The sequence below is a fragment of the Berghia stephanieae genome, chromosome 2 (assembly GCF_034508935.2).
Source record: "Berghia stephanieae isolate SIO BIC M18660-M18661 chromosome 2, UCSD_Bste_1.3, whole genome shotgun sequence".
NCBI classification, from domain to species: Eukaryota; Metazoa; Mollusca; class Gastropoda; order Nudibranchia; family Aeolidiidae; genus Berghia; species Berghia stephanieae.
Window position 1 is genome coordinate 106,703,484 of NC_088361.1, and position 18,667 is coordinate 106,722,150.

General features: G+C 37.3%; 1 protein-coding gene and 1 non-coding gene across 2 annotated transcripts in view; both read right to left on the bottom strand.

Annotated features, from left to right (window-relative positions):
- Positions 1 to 905: 905 nt before the first annotated feature.
- The window catches only part of LOC144966172 (putative small nuclear ribonucleoprotein G), an 18,014-nt gene continuing 252 nt past the window's right edge, over positions 906 to 18,667 (bottom strand). Inside the window, exons 2-4 of the mRNA XM_078902311.1 lie at positions 14,253 to 14,275; positions 5,131 to 5,255; positions 906 to 1,211 (exon numbers count right to left, since the gene is read on the bottom strand). Of these exons, the coding sequence (XP_078758437.1) occupies positions 1,161 to 1,211; positions 5,131 to 5,255; positions 14,253 to 14,275 (199 nt within the window). The 3' untranslated portion in view covers positions 906 to 1,160. The remainder of the gene's footprint in view (positions 1,212 to 5,130; positions 5,256 to 14,252; positions 14,276 to 18,667) is intronic.
- Positions 14,371 to 14,645, bottom strand: LOC144966812 (small nucleolar RNA U85). Its single transcript, XR_013644289.1, has one exon. It is a non-coding gene; the product is annotated as a small nucleolar RNA U85 (small nucleolar RNA).

Consider the following 18,667-nt stretch of genomic DNA (forward strand, 5'->3'; position numbering starts at 1 on the left):
CACACTCAAATGCTTACATTATACATTCAAAATAAAAATAATACACAACAGAGAGATGATTTACAAGGAAAAAAATATCATCTCCCAAAACAATAACTATGCATTTGACTGTTTCCCTCCCAGCCAGGATTCCGGCCACGGCCAGGACAAAACCAAGTAATCTCATTCCGAGACAAAGAAAGCATGTTGGAAAACAGATATAAGGGGATAGAAGACACAATATGTACCTCCCTGCACGCTATGGGAGGTCAGGATCCCCACCCAGCCAATTATATTATGTATGTCACTGAGTAAAATTTGAATATCCGCCAGTGAGCTTCTAAACAATATTAGTCTAAGTTAATTTAATTTTCTTTTTTAAAAGTCCAATCAATATGTTTGAATGGCAAGTCTGCTGGAAGCAGTAAAATAAAAAACAAAAAAAAAAAACAAAACCCAAACAAAATCAGAGCTGCCAACCCCATCTGATGAGAATGTGTACAATGGGATCTCAAAATGGGGGAGATTTCATAAAAATGGGTACAATCCTGAAATAGACGGAAAATAACCATTGTGAAAGTAAGAGGAAGGTATAATTACATAAAGTCACACCACACAAGCTCAATTGCAGCAACAATGATGTTCCCAAGACTATAATCCAATCCTTTCAGAAATCTACCTCCCAGCATGAAGATCATAATTGGTCAAAAAATATATGAATATCCACTAGGTCACCAAGGTTTCTCAATAGACTAGTAATAATATGAATTACAACTAAAGAAAACTGAAGTGACTCTGCACACTGAAAATGGGTACAATCTTGGGGGAAATGTGTACAAGTGTACAATCACTCAAAATGCGTACAATTCCGCATTTTTTGCAGTAGGTTGGCAGCTCTGCAAAATTATAACAAGCATTTCAAAAGATCATTTTCAACAATATTTTATTACCGAATAAAACCATTTGATATCAACCAAGTGAAATAAAAAAACAAAAACATGAAGACCATTACACAAAAATCTCAGTCAATCACCGAACTTTCAATCTCTACTCTGCTTCACGACCTGGACATACGAATACAACACATCCACACCACACTTAAGCCACCACTCTCCTTTCGCACAAATGATGATAAATGAAACTGAAATGTGAATGAATTGAATGAAAATTTTTTGGATGAATCATATCCTCTCTTGCGACTCCAGCAAAACAACACTATTTCCACGGACAACCTGTCAAATTAAAAGAAAATTAAGAACGTCAGTTGGTTTAGTCACAGAAATTAAACAATAGCTTGGCAATTTAGAGCTCATTAGTTCTTAATTCACAAAAAAAGTTTGGAAAGAACATAACACAGCAGCAATTTGGCAGTTTACTGGTATCAGACAACTCCCAATAACATAATACAAATCATCTTTACGAAGATAATGAGGTCTTTCCTTGTAGTCATGCTGTGGTACGGATCTGTTTTTATGTTTTTAAGGGTTTTACGGCGCTTGCAACACATTAAGGTCCTATTAGTGCCAGTAAAAAGGAAGAAAATGGGATAGTAAAAGATTTAGAATTATAATTAAAGCACCCAAGAAAAGGTAAGACAAAGGGGAATTGGTTCAAATAGGAAACAGATGTAGATTCCAAGAGCACACTATCAAAGTACTTAGTTTGAGATCACCTAAAAGTCTCATCCAGACACAAGCGCAGGCTCCCCACTAAGAGGAATACACTCAAATGTTCACAAATCATATATAATACGTAAACAAAACATAATACAGTGCATAACAGAGAGATGATTCACAAGGAAAAAATATCATATCTCAAAACTAACTATACATTTGACTGTTTCCCTCCCAGCTAGGGTATCCGGCAAGCGCCCAGACAAAACCAAGTAATCTCATTCCAAGACAAAGAGAGAAAGCAAGTTGTAAAACAGATATAAGGGATAGAAGACACAGTATGTACCGCCCTGCCCACTATGGGAGGTCAGGAACCCCACCCAGTGGTACGGATCTGACGCCTATACATAGTGAGTAAAAAATCTCGTTATACCACCATCCTCCGCAAACAATTTATCAGCTACATATTCAAAACTTGTGAAAAGTAAATATCTCTCATTATACTGCAAATATAAATAGAATCCCCACTCCCCATTCAAACAAACATAAGGGACATCACTTGTCACCATTGTAGTCTCTTCCTTGTTCTCTTGATGTATTCTTCTTTTTCTCTCCCGTCTCTTTTTCCTCTTATAGATTCGAAAAAAAAATATTTATATTGCAGTTGCAGAATAAAGAACACAACCCCCCCCCCCCCCCCCAAAAAAAAAAGACCACATCAAATGTAACCTTCATTACGTATAGAATGAAGTTTGCCTCTCTTAGAAAGATCAGGGAGATAACTGCATTATTTTATACACATAGCCAGTTCAAATTTGGTAAACTACAGTGCAACCCCTGGATAATGACATCATCCGGGACCAGAAAATTATGTCTTTAGGACATGTGCCTGTCTCCTGTTTACAATGGGTTACGAACTGCCGAACCCGAAAACTGAAGCGACACGCAATCACCCCCATAAACATGATGTCAAAATTGAATGAAACACGAGATGGTGGGAACCCTGTGGATTACCGCCGGGCAATAGGACCTTGCCCTCCATTTGAGGAACCAGGAATGAAGGATCAAGGCTACATGCGATTGGAAGAACCAAACAACTAATCCAAATTATGCAGTGGAAGGCTGAAGGAATCTCTAAAAAGAAATTAAGACTAAAACAAAAGTGGCATGCGACAGAAAATCATCGCATAGAAAATTGGCATACCAGCTATTTATTTCTGTCTCGACGATTTACAAGAAGCATGACCTTGACCTAGAGGCTCACACCCTTCCGCTTTTCGCGGAATAATTTCACTTAATTGGTCTACATTCCACATTCAAGGCAAAAATTCCGCTTTTCACCTTTCCAATCGAGGAAAATAAAAAATAAAAATCTCTAGTGAAAAAAAAGTGAGCTATGGCTTATTTCGTCAGCATCTCCTATGGTCAATCAACACACATTTTTGTGTGTCTGATTAGTCCCTTCAAAGTGTGTGCTAATGATGTCGGATGTTTGTTTTGTTTTTAAGGGTTTTACGGCGCTTGCAACACATTAAGGTCATATCAGTGCCAGTAAAAAGGAAGAAAATGGGATAGTAAAAAGTTCTAGAACTACAATTAAAGCACAAAAGAAAAGGTAAGACAAAGGGGAATTGGTTCAAATAGGCAACAGATGTAGATTCCAAGACCACACCGCCAAAGTACTTAGTTTGAGATCACCTCAAAGTCTCATCCAGACACAAGCACAGGTCCCAACTAAAAAAGGAATACACTCAAATGTTTACCAATCATATAATATATGTAAACTAAACATAATACAATGCATAACAGAGAGATGATTTACAAGGAAAAAAATATCATCTCCCAAAACTATAACTATACATTCGACTGTTTCCCTCCCAGCCAAGGAACTCCGGCAAGGATCAGGACAAAACTATGAAATCTCATTCCAAGATAATGACAGGAAACAATTGGAAAACGGGTATGGGGGATAGAAGACACAGCATGTACCTCCCTGCCCACTATGGGAGGTCAGGATCCCCACCCAGTGATGTAGGATGATATTATATGTTTGGGAGGGGGGTTGACGATGAAGACTCCCTGACAAGGGTTAAATCCATCCATTTAACGCTTTGCTCTGAGACGGCCAGGACCTGTGTGTTCTCTATTATTATTCGACCCCCTGTTTAGTCTTTACAAAATCTGTACATTTTTACACATTTTATATTTTATCATTCCAGTACTTTTTGATTGTCTATTACATTTTCTGTTGCAAAGCATGTCAAAGTCATAACAGTAAGTTGATTCCGCTTTTTTATCTCAAATTCCGATTTTTATGTATTCTGATTCCTCTTTGGGGCTATTCGGGGTAGGAGCCTCGGATGACCACTACAGGGATGGACCTCTGCTTCTCTGGTTAATTCAACACGACCAAGCAACGACTGCGAATAGCGCGCGATATGAAGGGCCATACTTATTCTAGATTGGGTTGCTTTGTTCACATGCGTTTTTGCTCATTTGGTTACACTCCGGTTAAGTTGATTTTCGGATAAGTCGATTTTTCCCGGATCCCCTGGGCATCGTCTTATCCGGAGTCTACTGTAATTTGTTGGTTTGTGCTTAGATATCAAAACTTGTTACTGAATAATAGCTGAATTATCATTTGAGAACATGTTACAAAATCAGAAAATTATATCTTCAAGATGGAAAAAAAAACCCTCCTGACACACGTTAAGTGTGCAATATCATTATTTCCTTATTTCAGTCAATTCCTTCCACGCAGTATGTCTCTGTCATCCCCAGACAGGCCTACCCCGAAACGCGACTAAATGAAAAAATGAGCTCATCAAATGACATTCTGTGCTTGTCAACCAACATTTACACTGACATAAGTACTAGATCAAAATTAAATAAGTCTGATATAGGTATAGGGAGATTAAACACTTTGGAGGGAGATTTTTCTCAGCAACCCCAAAATTGAAGTAAATTAAGGACTTGATCAACCCAATCTACTGGACAGTCACAATGACAGTCTTCAAATGGCTGTACTGTATAATATGTCCAAATGCAAATGCCACACAAACTAAACTTCACCATAATGTGCATTGTAAACAAACAAGTTCTCATTTCCATTTAATTTGACTATGACTTCTGGAATTATGAGATTTATAAGTCGTTTAAAAAAAAAAAAAAAAAATTAAAAAAGATTGCCTTTAAGTAGCCCGGATGCCTGATAAATCGGATGAAAATAATTAAATAATCTACAATACAATCAAATGCATTTAACTTATGCCAATAAAGCTTTAAAAAAATGGTGATACTTGAAACTGAAACTAGTCACAATCCAGGCAATTGTTAAGCAGCAGCAGCAACACTGGGGAATGAATACATGTGAGATTTTTTTAAATTCTATTGCGAATAACCTAATGATTCAATAATAGCACATTAAAAAATTCCAACCAGAAAACTGGCACTTAAGCTCTCAATAAAATAAAAAAAGATCTGATATCTGGTAAAACTTATCATTTACCAATTGCAATCTAATGTAAAACTAACTTACCACCATGCCAATATTCCTTTTCTCGCCCGACTTTGTCTCTTCAATTGAATCATCAATGACCAAGTTCATGAAGGGGTCAAACCCTCTCAGGGTTCCAGTGACTTTGCGATTTCCATTGAGCTTCACTGTTGAAATATAAAGATAGAGAGCAAAAGGTGAAACCAACAACAGACCTGCCAACCTTCTCAGAATGAAAAGAGTATTATATGATCATAAAAAGTGTCTTTTTAGTAGATAAGTATATTTTGTCCTCACATGTGGAAAAAAAGTGTGGACTATACAAAAATGTATATAAAAGTAGTGCCGCGCTGAGGACCGGACCGAGGACCGGTCCCACGGTCTTTTAGCTGTGAACCGTGGTCCAGTCCCAAAGAGGAAGACCGCCGGCGGTCCTCACTTCTTATCACCTTTCAACGGTCTCGCGCCATACTACTTCCCCAGCGATTCGCTGCCTCGGTCCTTTGCCTATCTTCCACCAATCACCACCCATCCCACTTAATTAATCGCACCCACCCCCCTTTGCCATACACTAAACGACACAGACGACCATAGAGGCAGACGACCACCTCCCTCCACTCCGCAAACCGCCCTTTCGTGTGTGAGATGGGGGGAACAGGAGGCGCACGCCTTGGACGATTCCATTATACGGGGTAAATTTCAAAATTTACTACACCATAATGATCGCAATGACAATGATCTATGATGAAGGCATGACCCCTCTTCTCTAATGGGTTATTGTTTGAAATGTATGTGACTACTAAAGATGTGTGTGTGTGTGTGTGTGTGTGTGTGTGTGTGTGTGTGTGTGTGTGTCGAACCTAGCAAGTTGCAAGTCTGATTTTTTGTTTTCTTTTGTCCATCTCTTGTCGCCACTCCTTTCTATCGCATTGTTGTCATTTAAAATAATACAATAATATTAAAATTTCGTTTGGTGTTTTAACTAATCAAGTAATATGAGTTTCATTAGTTTCTTCCGTCCAAAAAAAAACAGTTATAACGTCTGTATTTTTAAAAGGTCCAATAGAATATTTGGGGACCCCGATAGCTCAGTTGATAGAGCACTCTCTTTATACGCAAAGGGCCATAGATCGATCCCGGGTGCAGTCGATTTTTTCCTGAATCCCTGTCTACTCAGCAATGAATGGGTAGCTGAGTTTGTTAGATCTGGCGAAAAGTCACCATCGACCCCTCTTATCACCTCATCCACCCCCTCTTATTATAACTTCACGTCTCTCTCTTACTCTTCAATGCTCGCTGCCCTCTAATGTGTGTGTGTGGGGGGGGGGGGGGGGGGGTGGGAGTTGCGGGTGTGTATCAACGCCACGAACAACTCGATCAACGCCTTGGGCGATGCCATTATCTCCGTTAATGGGGATAAATTTCAAATTTTATTAAATTATCGAAGTAACAATGAAGTACGGTGAGCAAATAAAGAAGGCATCACCCCTCTTCTCTAATTAGGTTACAATTTGAAATGAGTGTGACTACTCCGTGTGTTTTACTCCTGTAGGCCACGGTTTTCATCGTGTAGCGGTCTTTAACGGTTCAAGAATGAACGGACCGGTCTAGAGACCGGTCCTTGCGGTCTTCATTTCCCAAGGACCGTAGGACCGTGGTCCTTAAGCTTGCCAAGGACCGCTCCGCACTATATAAAAGCCAATGCCACACCAAAATCAAAATAAACTCTAACCTTCATTTCATCATTCACAGCAATCTATATTAATTACAAAAATATCTGGTCTATCGAGAAACTAAACTAAATGAGCATTTCAAATTAGTATAAGGCTCAGAATATGCAATATCTAAGGATATTAATATTGCTTTCGAAACACCCAAATAAATGACCAATCATGTTGGTAGTATTGATACTAGTGTCAGGGGAAGAGGTGGTTGTTGTAGCTATGGTGCTCAAGTGATTGTGGTGATGATGAAGAAGCTGTCGTGGTGGTGGTGGTGGTAGAAGTGATGGATGTTGGTTGTGGCAATGACAATGCTGTGATGGTGGTTGTAGCAGTGGTGATGATTATGATGATGTATCAAATGAAGTTGTGATGGTGATATACATTGCCAACCCAGCAAATCAGTTTGTTTTGAGATAAATAATCTGGGAGAGCGGGATTCAATTCCACAGATGACATTTTGCACCTGTGACAAGATATTTTCCATTATGTCATCTAATGATCTATGTCTCTCTTTTTGAGCATTCACTCCTCCTCCTACTACTATCACTTCCTACTATATACAGTACTATTAATACTATCACTTTTGGTAAAATGATGGGGAATTCACATAATGCATAGACATGTTAAATACCTCTAAAAATGGTTCTAGTGAATTCATTTTGAACCAAACAGTGTTCCTACAGCTGCCTGCCCACTTGGAAAAAAAAATTCTTTACAAATTTTAAAACCAAAATACAGTAATTTTAGTTGTTATAATGGGAAATAATCCATTTATGTTTAAGCTTGTTAGCAATATAGTTTTTAATAGAAGGCTTCATTGTCAAAGATGTTAGTTCAATTTAATCCCCACTTAAAAATTTCTATTTAACAAGAGGTAAAAAACTTAAATGTGGCCTTTGGCCATTTAAATTATAAAATAAGCTTACATGCATAATAGACACTTAGATAACCACACCTCCAGGACAGTCATCATAATGTAAACAATGACAGTGATTGGTAAACATAGCAAACATTTTTTATAGCAATAGTATGAGCCTTAGTAAAATACCCACTGTTCTACCACTCCATAAATAAAACCCAACACAGAAATCTGTGTGTAAACTTAAACGCTTATAATATGATCGAAAAAGTCATTGTTGTTTATAAACAACTGACTATGTTTGTCCGAAAAGGTATAAAGGTGTGTCACAAAATCCATGTTTTGATTGGTCCAAAATCTACTGATTAATATTCCATGCAAATCCCCATAAAGGTATGAGAAAAATATTAGTGAAAACTAGCATTATTTAACTAACTGAAATTATAATTATAGTACACATTTACAAAATGTGATGCATCATACAACAGTTGACGTATGACATTGAGTAAAGATAAGATTGTATCCTAGATATTTCTTGATATCCCACTGATAACGCTGAAATCGGCACAACTGAACCTCTTGTTTCCCGTCCCTACTAGTGACCAGTAAAAGGCCCTGACTGAAGTATATTCAGTGCTGAAGGTGACTGAAAATGAAAAAGGAGGGACGTTTTTAACGACTGTCTTTAAGCCCCACTTTTACTGTATCGACTGTCTATAAGCCCCATTTTTACTGTATTAACCCCATCTTATCACGGATTGATATTCTAACTTCTGAAGAGTGGGAAACTTCATCTGTATGTCCCATCATACATCAACTCTCTGCCAATACACTGAGTGGGCGTAATGTTTTAAAACCAGGAAATTCCTCCTTTGACTCCAAAACTGTGAATTTCTGCAGACCAGAGGAAAACCATAAGCACTGACATACACTCCAACACGATTTCCTCAAACTCCTCAGAACAAGCAAAAAAGTTTGAGGAAATCGTGCCTTGCTAAAACAACTTGATGGAGAGGGGAGAGGGGGAAGTGGGGCCCAATTGTGGAACTGAGCTACGGTTGAAATATGAGCTATTCCAGTCTTCCCTTGTAATAGACCCAAAGACAAATCTCTGCTTAAGGACGAATAAAGGGAACTTTATTATTTATTTACTTTAGTGACTATGTTGAGAAAGATAACTTTACACATGACATGTTCATGGGTGAGAATGACTGGTCACAAAAAAGGAGAAAATTTTCATCGTGAAGATCATGACCCATCCATGTGACCATAACCTATAAATTTGAATTTCACTAAAATTTACTGAGATGCGATCCAAAATTTGTCTCTATCTGAAAAGACTCGGTTGAATTTCAAAAGTTGAAAGTGTAATTACAACATTTGGTGGTTGTAGTAGCGATGATGATGTGGTGGTGGTTGTAGTAGTAGTGGTGGTAGGGATGATGTGGTAGTGAGTAGCAGTGGTCGTATGGATGATGTGGTAGTGATTGTATTAGTAGTGGTCATATGGATGATTGTGTGGTGGTGGTTGGAGTAGCTGTGGTAGGAACGATTATGTCGTGGTAGTTGTAGTAGTAGTGGTAGGGATGATGTGGTGGTTGTAGTAGTGGTGGTGGTTCGGTTATAGTGGAAGTAGGAACGACGAATGATGATGTGGTGGTAGTTGTAGTAGTAGTAGTAGGGATGATGTGGTGTTATTTGTAGTAACAGTGGTGCTAGGGATGATGATGTGTAGTGGTTGTAGTAGTTGTGGTAGGAATGATGATGTGGTGGTAGTTGTAGTAGTAGTGGTGGTAGGGATGATGTGGTGGTTGTAATAGTAGTGGTGGTAGGGATGATGTGGTGTTGGTTGTAACAGTAGTGGTGGCAGAGATGTTAATGTAGTGGTTTTGGTGAGTGTTTTTTTATTCAGTGATGATAATAGCAATTTGTCAAAAAGGAAGAAAATGTCTCAGTCTATCGATCAAACACAAGCAAAGTGTAAAAATAACAGGAACACAGTTTTATATTAGTATTATGTAATTGTATAATACTATTACTAGTATAAATCTAATCTTATCATAAGACATAAATTTACTTTTTGTAAACATTTAATTTAATGAATTGTCCCTTCCACATATTAAATGCCTACAATGTTACTCAAATAAAAGGCCAGTGTTTTGTTTTGATTATTACTATAATATCTTTGTTAGGGTACCGAAACCTAGTGGTTATTCAGCTTATAAATACAACCCAAGAATCTCTCAAATTTAAAGCCATAGTCCAAAGGTAAAAAGAAAGAGTAGTTAACTAAGCCATCACCATTGCTTTATTCTAATATATTATCTCTGTATAACCAGATGATTTAATTGATGAGAGAGAGAGAGAGAGAGAGAGAGAGAGAGAGAGAGGAGAGAGAGAGAGAGAGAGAGAGAGAGAGAGAGAGAGAGAGAGAGAGAGAGAGATATATATATATATATATATATTAAAAAAGCCTACGACCCATTTGTCCCTCCACTTCCCCTTCAACCATCAACTAGCTAATCAAATTACACCACTCGCCTTCTGTGTCAATTGTGACATCTGGGCCATTCTGTCTGGCCCGACGTCATAAAAACGCGACCGTCACCTAATTGCACAAGATTGAGCACAGGTGTTAAAATATGACATAAGACATAATGGTGATTTTGTGGTTTTGAGGAAAATGTTTGACACGGCAAATTCAGCGGAAAATTTCTGAGAAATTCTCAAAATCACTGTTTATTTATCAAAAAATTTTTTTTAAAAAAGGAGAATTGTGATGGGGATGGGCGGAGATAAACCATCAATTAGGCGGAAGATTCTCAGTTACATGGTGTTGGTGTGTGTGTGTGGGGGGGGGATCTGTATCACAACATACATTCATCTACGGTCGTAGCCAAGCATTAGCAAATCATGGCTCATGGTATTGAAATTAGAACGAATGGGAAAGTGATAAGAATGAGCAGAGGTGTCAGTTATGCAAAACGGCGATGGAGTGTGTGTATGATTACCATATTGTATACACACATATGTCACTGCGTGGCGTTTTTCCCTCTGAGCGGTATTTCATACATCACTGTGTGGCATTTTTCCCTCTGAGCGGTATTTTAGTGCTAGGTCAACTCGACCCCATTAGTGGGGTCAGCCCATGGGTGTAACAGGTAGCGGTCAGGGAAATCTGTGATGCCGCTGATGGTAATTAATTGCTACAAGATATGAAGTGAATAGAAAAGTGCCAGAAGACAATAGAGAATAAAAATTTTTCGCGGCGGTGGTGGGGTTTGAACCTGCGACCTTATTGGTACGACAACTCCGCCTGGCAGGTGAGAGCGTGGCTCTACCGTGTGAGCTATCCACGAACACAAAATATTCGTTTCAAACTCAAAGTCATTACTAGATCCCTCTCTCACCTACTTCTTGAGACCGCCGATTCGTACGTACACCACCATCGCGAATAATTTTGACCAGCAGTTAAGCTTAATAGCCAATATTCTCAACACAAACATATAACATAGAAACGATTGAGACATTGAGTATGCTCCGGTGTATGGGGTGAATTTTTAATTCAGAAAAGTGAGTGGAGCAGGCACTTATGTTGGTAACAACAAGATATGAAGTGAATAGAAAAGTGCCAGAAGACAATAGAGAATAAAAATTTTTCGCGGCGGTGGTGGGGTTTGAACCTGCGACCTTATTGGTACGACAACTCCGCCTGGCAGGTGAGAGCGTGGCTCTACCGTGTGAGCTATCCACGAACACAAAATATTCGTTTCAAACTCAAAGTCATTACTAGATCCCTCTCTCACCTACTTCTTGAGACCGCCGATTCGTTCGTATACCACCATCGCGAATAATTTTGACCAGCAGTTAAGCTTAATAGCCAATATTCTCAACACAAACATATAACATAGAAACGATTGAGACATTGAGTATGCTCCGGTGTATGGGGTGAATTTTTAATTCAGAAAAGTGAGTGGAGCAGGCACTTATGTTGGTAACAACAAGATATGAAGTGAATAGAAAAGTGCCAGAAGACAATAGAGAATAAAAATTTTTTTTAATTAATTGCTGCAATATTTCATGGTATTGCTCAGTTGCTAACATGAATATGAAAATTGTTCCCTCACCACAAGCAAAGCAAGGGTTTCTTTCATCATATGCCATGATTGATAATAATGTATCCTCTTAAGGCTGCTCAAAAGAGAGATGTCAATTTAGTGGTTTTTGAGCTATCAATGAAATTAACTTGTTGTAATTTGCATATTAATAATTTAATTCCCAGCGGCAGAAAATGATTGAAACAAGCATCATTGTAAAGTAAAAACGATGATCTTGACACATGTCAAGTTTTGTTGTCCGCGCAGTAAAATCTTAAAAGATATGAATTTTTTTATTGTAAAATTCTTATTTGGCATGACTTGGTGAGATCTTCATTTTCTCTCCCACAGTATTCCATGCCATGAATTATGTCCAAATATCAGTTTAGGAATAAAATATAAACCATTAGACGAAAATATTATTAATCTTATTTTTTAAAGCATTTAACTGATTGAAATATTATGTAGTTTTGGGCACATTTGAAAGCCAACTTTTCAATGGCTTGATGACTTTTTTCTATACTTAAATCCCTTACATTTTTTATCACTGTTTGAAGATGTATTCTGCCTTTGTGTGGTTGTCTCAGGAAATGCCGACTTTATAGTGTCATATAGGTGTCAATGTTTAGGGTAATTGAAATCCATCTCAATTACTCTTATTTTTGCATGTCGAATAAGTAATATAATGGAAGTTCAAGTTCTCCTTTTGTGCACAAGTGAATGTGTTAACTTTTTATAGACTGAAGCGTCCAGATATATATGGCAGTGATTTCCCAAAAATTAAATGACCTTGCTGTGGTATGCCTGTGGTGTTATACTGATTTGACTCTTGACTGTTATTCAATTTGACTGACTGGAGTTCAATGGTATATCAGATGACTTTATAGACGACTAAATGTGTATTCTTGGAAGAAAGGAGATGGTTCTATATAACCTATATGGGCAGTGTGTTCGTTTTGAATGTAGTTGGTCGATAAGGAGAAAGAGGTCACTACTAAGAATAAACTATATGCCCTCATAATTTTGAATCCTCTTTTGTCCACATCTGTTTGAGTAAATCATTTAATTTAACCGTACCAGTACTTAGTGTTAGTTGTAATTGATGATTGGTACTGCAATATTTGTAGTATGTCCAGTAACCTTGTTGGTTGATTGAATTTTTCTTGTAAAGAGGTCATTGGTAGTAAATTGAGATATTGAAATCATACACAATATTGGTTTTTAGTTTTTACTGGTCAATAAAATCTTATCCTCATGAGTTATTTTACCACATAAAGACATAAAATATATCAGTTTACTGTTAAGTCCAACACAACAGTTTGAGAGGAATCGAAGTGGTAAAAAAATATACAGAACAAAAAAAAAAACCATGAATAAATCAAGAAAATCAACGGCCAATATGATCATAATGCACAGGAACATAGATGCATATATGTACTTTTGATTTTTATTAAAACTCTTGAGATACTGCCGCTGAGTTTTGAATAACATTTTTTTTATTTAAGTGCACCATAATTTACAAGCACTTAAAATTAGATCCACAATTTGTGATATCTAAAGAAAACTATTAACCACAGGAATATCAAATTTTCACTGATCTTTAGAAAGACAACTGATTTTTCAAAGCAAAATAATAAAGTGAAGTCTATTATTGTTTTCCCCCTATACAGACATATTATAAGACCATAAATATCCATAATTGCCCGCCTGATACCAGTTGAACTCCAATGACCTCACGCAGGTAGCTAGCAGCGAGGGTTAATGGCCCCTTGGGAGTTCCAACTAAAATAGTGCTGATTCCACGCAGTGATGTAACCTTCAATGTCACAGCAAATCATCAGTGGTCGAAATGACAGGTCACATTTTTTAAAAATCCTTTAATTTTTTTTTTTTTTTTTTTACGCTGACTGACTTAGTTAGAGAAAACCGTGTTCGGGATAAAAATTAGTTTGAGGAAGGAATGAATGATAAATAATAAGGAAAAAATTTGGGACATTCAACTGAGTTAGAGGAATCCGTGTTGGAGTGTATTGTCATTAAAAAGGTTATTCTGTAATAAATGAATCTAGCAACTTTAGCATTTCTGTCATAATTCCATCTCCTCACACTTAGCCTTACCGATTTTCATTTTTTCAAAGGAAATTCTACCTTAGACCTCATTATTGGAGGACCAATTTCATTATTTATTGGGGAGGGGATCTTTGGTCATCAAACAGTTAACCAATGTACTGACATCACATTTGCTTTATCTAACATTTACCATCTTCGTCCTTTAACAATAATTGCCTATTTGGACAATAAAGATTATTTATTATTATCAATATTATTATTATGCAGTTTCTGGAACATTTGTCAAAATTAAAATCAGGAAAACATGAAAATTGGTGATCATGCAATTATTTCTACAACAATCTATGAAAATAAGCTAAATATAATATATAATATCCTTTGCTTTTGACAAGGCACAAAATATTAAATACTTACAAGTGAGAACCTTTTCCATGTATCTGAAAACAGAAGAGAAAAAAATAAAAATAATATAATAAAATATACAAGAGATGGAAGACAAGTAGTTTCAAAGCAAATGCTCTCAAAGAAATTCAGCCATCAGATTACTAAAGAAGTCAGCAAAGTCCTGATCACCATGGAATAAAGGAGGATAAAAAGTGCTTGGTTCTATGACCTGTCCTGTTTATTAAAATGGTCACAATGCAACCTCTAGCGATGTGACCATTTGTTATAAACAAATCAATGTATGTCTGGCCTTACAGCTAATGTAAACATCTGTATACATCAACCAAGATTACAGACAATAAAAAAACTCTGGTTTTAATGATGAACAGGAATAATTCAGACGACCATAAATCATCACCTGGCTGAGAAAGTTCAAAGATTATCCAAAAAATATTCACCACAAATACAATTAACATTAACAGTGAACAGGCTACTCGGATTGGTGGCTGTCTGTGTATAACCATAACCCATACCTGTCTACTTGAACATTTCAAAATCAGTAGCCAACATAAAATTAATCAGTAATAAATGGTACAATTTTAGTAATACTCCACCAATCAACAACAACAACAACAACAAATTTTTAAAAATACTGAGTATCTACAACCTTCTATACATAAAATAACTGTTGTTGACCTCCACCATTACGAGCTGGCAATCGACTAAGTTATCATGGGCGAGAACTGAGCAGTAGACTTTATAACTTTAAGGGAACATTTTTTTTCCTTTCTGGGATAACTGTGGGAACTAAAAAAAAATATTTTTTTTTAATTTGTTTTTTTTCTCTCCAACACTACGACCAAATTGCTGTGAAATCAAAACCCATAATACTTCTTCCATTTCCGTATGTCCAAAATCATTACCTAATTTCCGTAACAATTACGGACGATCCATCCGTAAAAGTAGACAGGTATGATAACTTTATTTTACAGAGTTCAGCATTATTTTGCCAAGCATTTGAGAATTTGAATAATTTGAATTAGAGTTCAAGTATATTTCCCGATTGTTCGGAGAAATAGAGTAGTGGCTACATACACTGTAACTTTTGACTTTAGGCAGTTTAGTGAGCAGTAACAGTGGGAGTCAAATTGTGAACCAACTCGCCCATAAGTATAAGAAAGTTGTGACTGGAAATTGCCATTCGCATTTACTAAAAGTTTTAGGGGGGTTCGATTAAAGATGCATAACTTCGTTATAAAGAGGAATATCACAGATATTTTGGTATATTATTTTCGTTACTAACCGGGCACCTAGCCTCAGGATTTACGTACACGGTAACATTTATACACGGTTACCTCGAATCTCGCCTTTAATGGGTTAAATTGTATTGTTTGATATTTTAAAATAACACACACATACATATACAAAGAGCGAGGTCTATCCATTGCTTGTATTGTAGCGGCAAACCAGTTACCGGAGCCACCGTGTACGTAGATCCTGAGGCTAGGTGCCCGGTTACCGTGTACGTAGACACTGCCTTAAGTTTATTTCCCGAGCGTTCAGAGAAACTGTAATAGTAGAGGTCAAGTTTATTTCCCGAGCGTACAGAGAAATAGAATTTAAGTTTATTTTCGCGTACATTCGGAGAAGTAGAGTTAATTTCCCTGACCACTCTGAGACAATGACAATGGTAGGCACTTCGGTATCTCCAGATTCAGTGCTTATGCGATAACCTCATCGTGTCAATCTCTTATTTATTCTTAAAACTATTCTAGCAGCTTGATTTTGAAAAGGTTGCAGTTTATATTTCATCCATTTCCATATGTCCGAAATCGTTACCTAATTTCCATAACAATTACGGACGATCCGCATAAGACATCAGTTAGGCATACGTTTCACTCAAACACTTTTACAAAGTCTATTGCATGCTGCCTATGGCCAGGCTCTTATTTACAGAAGTGTATGAACCTCATCCAAGGACACGCAGAGCAAGTTTTGTAATTGTTGTCACCCATTTAGCTTGACTTTCTTAATCATTAGTGCTGTACAGTACCAATATCTTTGGGCATAGGAGACAACCACATGTGGCACTAAAGGGGACTTCTGAATTATTCATTAGATTTGTGTAAAAAGCCAGTTGCAAGGTGAAGGTGTTTATCAGGGATTCGAACTCCGGACATTGTCTCAAGATCAATCAAAGCTAGTATAAATACACTTCATCACAGAAACTGAAAGCAGAACCTATAAACGATCTGTTATTTTCTGCCATAGAATTTATCTTGATATTCTTACAGGGAACGCCATTCGACACCCAAGTTTCGTGTGTATTTTGTCACAGGATAATTCGACACCCGAGTTTCGTGTGTATTTTGTCACAGGATAATTCGACACCCGAGTTTCGTGTGTATTTTGTCAGAGGATAATTCAACACCCGGGATTCGGGTGTATTTTGTCAGAGGATAATTCGACGGGTGCATTTTGTCATAGGATAATTCGACACCCGAATTTCTGGTGTATTTTGTCACAGGATAATTCGACAACCGAGTTTCTCGTGTATTTTGTCACAGGATAATTCGACACCCGAGTTTCGAGTGTATTTTGCCACAGGATATTTCGACACCCGAATTTGGGGTGTGGATTGTCAGCCAAGAATTCGGCATCCACAGAAATTGTTTCTAAATGAGCGTTTTCTGGAAGAGGGAGATTTTGCGAATATATGATGCTGTTTGGGGGGGTGGGGGGGGGGGGGGGGGGGGGGGGGCGTTGACAAAAATTCTATAATTGTCCATCTTTGCAAACACACAAACCATCAACTGCACGACCATCTCTCTCTCTCGCTGTCTTTCTATCACAAAAACACACACAAACACATACACTCTCTCTAAGACCTAAGTGACGTCAACTTCCTTCTACCTATAGGTCACATTATATTATTCTAACACAGATGACTTAAATAGCAGATACTGTGCGACAAATTCGCGTTTAGCGAAATAGCTTAAATACTCATACCATCCACCAGCCGAATTAATGCACAAGATGATGTATAACGATGAACGTTTTTAGTCTGATTGATAGAAATTAGTGAGAGCTAATCAGAAAAAATGGCTGGTTAATAACAAAGGGACATGTGACGTCAATTTCCTTCCTTCTATTTGCAACATCTCATAATAGTAGATGACCTGGTGTAGAAATGGTATATATATCTATCAATATAGATAATATGCGCTTGGCTAAGAAGTTCACAACATTGCCATCCGGAAATATAACACACCAACATACAAAACCATGTTTAACCTTAAACTTTTATAGTCTGGTTAATAGTTAAGTGAGAATTACTCATAAACGTGGATGGCAAAAAAACAAGTACGATCACCCGTCGCTGTGCTGTGTGTGGCCCTGAGCAAGTCATCTCGCTGATGGTAACTGTAGACAGCGAATGATTTGATTTCCCCGGTTTTGTATTTGTACCGTCACACGTACTGCGCATGCGCGATTCAGGTGTCGAATTATCTGGTGACAAAATACACCAGAGTTTCGGGTGTCGAAAGACACTCCTGATTCTTATATTATATCTGCTTGGGTAGTGTGCTTAAGATTACAAAATATTTTCAGCATTTCGAGCGACTGGCATTGTTTTGCGTTATATAGGTATAGCAATTTTTGTCTACTACTTTGAGAGTACTTTGAACTTCTGTTCTTCCAATGAAACAAAATTTAACCTCTGTAGATTCTGCTTCTCTGCTAATTTGATACCAATTTTATATTATCAATGTAGCATAAATAGGGACAAAGTTATCGTGAATCCAATTTCTTTGATGGAGTGCGTTATGTAATTTCATGTAATCTGCTTTTTTGTAACGAAGAAGTGTCCAAAAATAATTAATGTACATTGTTTTTAAGCTCATTACTTTTCTGAAGGTGTCTGTGAAAAAATAATGAGCTAACTTTAAACTTATAAAAGCTATTGACATTTGAGTGCGAAATCAACGGGTTCTTTGTCACAAAGTTCGGGAATAAATTACAAAGGAATATAAGGCGCATTTTTCACCCAGATATTGTTACATAACATTTTAATCTGATGTTCATGAAAATGGTACCATTGGAATTTTGTGATTTTTTTAACTGACCCCCCTTTTTTGTCTCAACCGGCAGTGATTGGGTAGCTGGTCTGTTACTGTTAGACTGGGCGGGAAGTGCGTTGCGATAGACTTTATTATAGAATAACAGAATAGGATCCGCGATAAACTTCAGCTCCATGGCCCATGGGCCTAAGCCTAATGCATAGCTGTGAAGGACTGGAGAGATAAAATAAAGTGAGTAGATGTGACTAATATGTGTCACATCTACTCACTTTATTTTATCTCTCCATTTTACTGGCTCATTTAGGCACCTCTAGCAGAAGGACTTGATTGACTTGGAACATTGGACAAGAGTTTGTGCGTCAC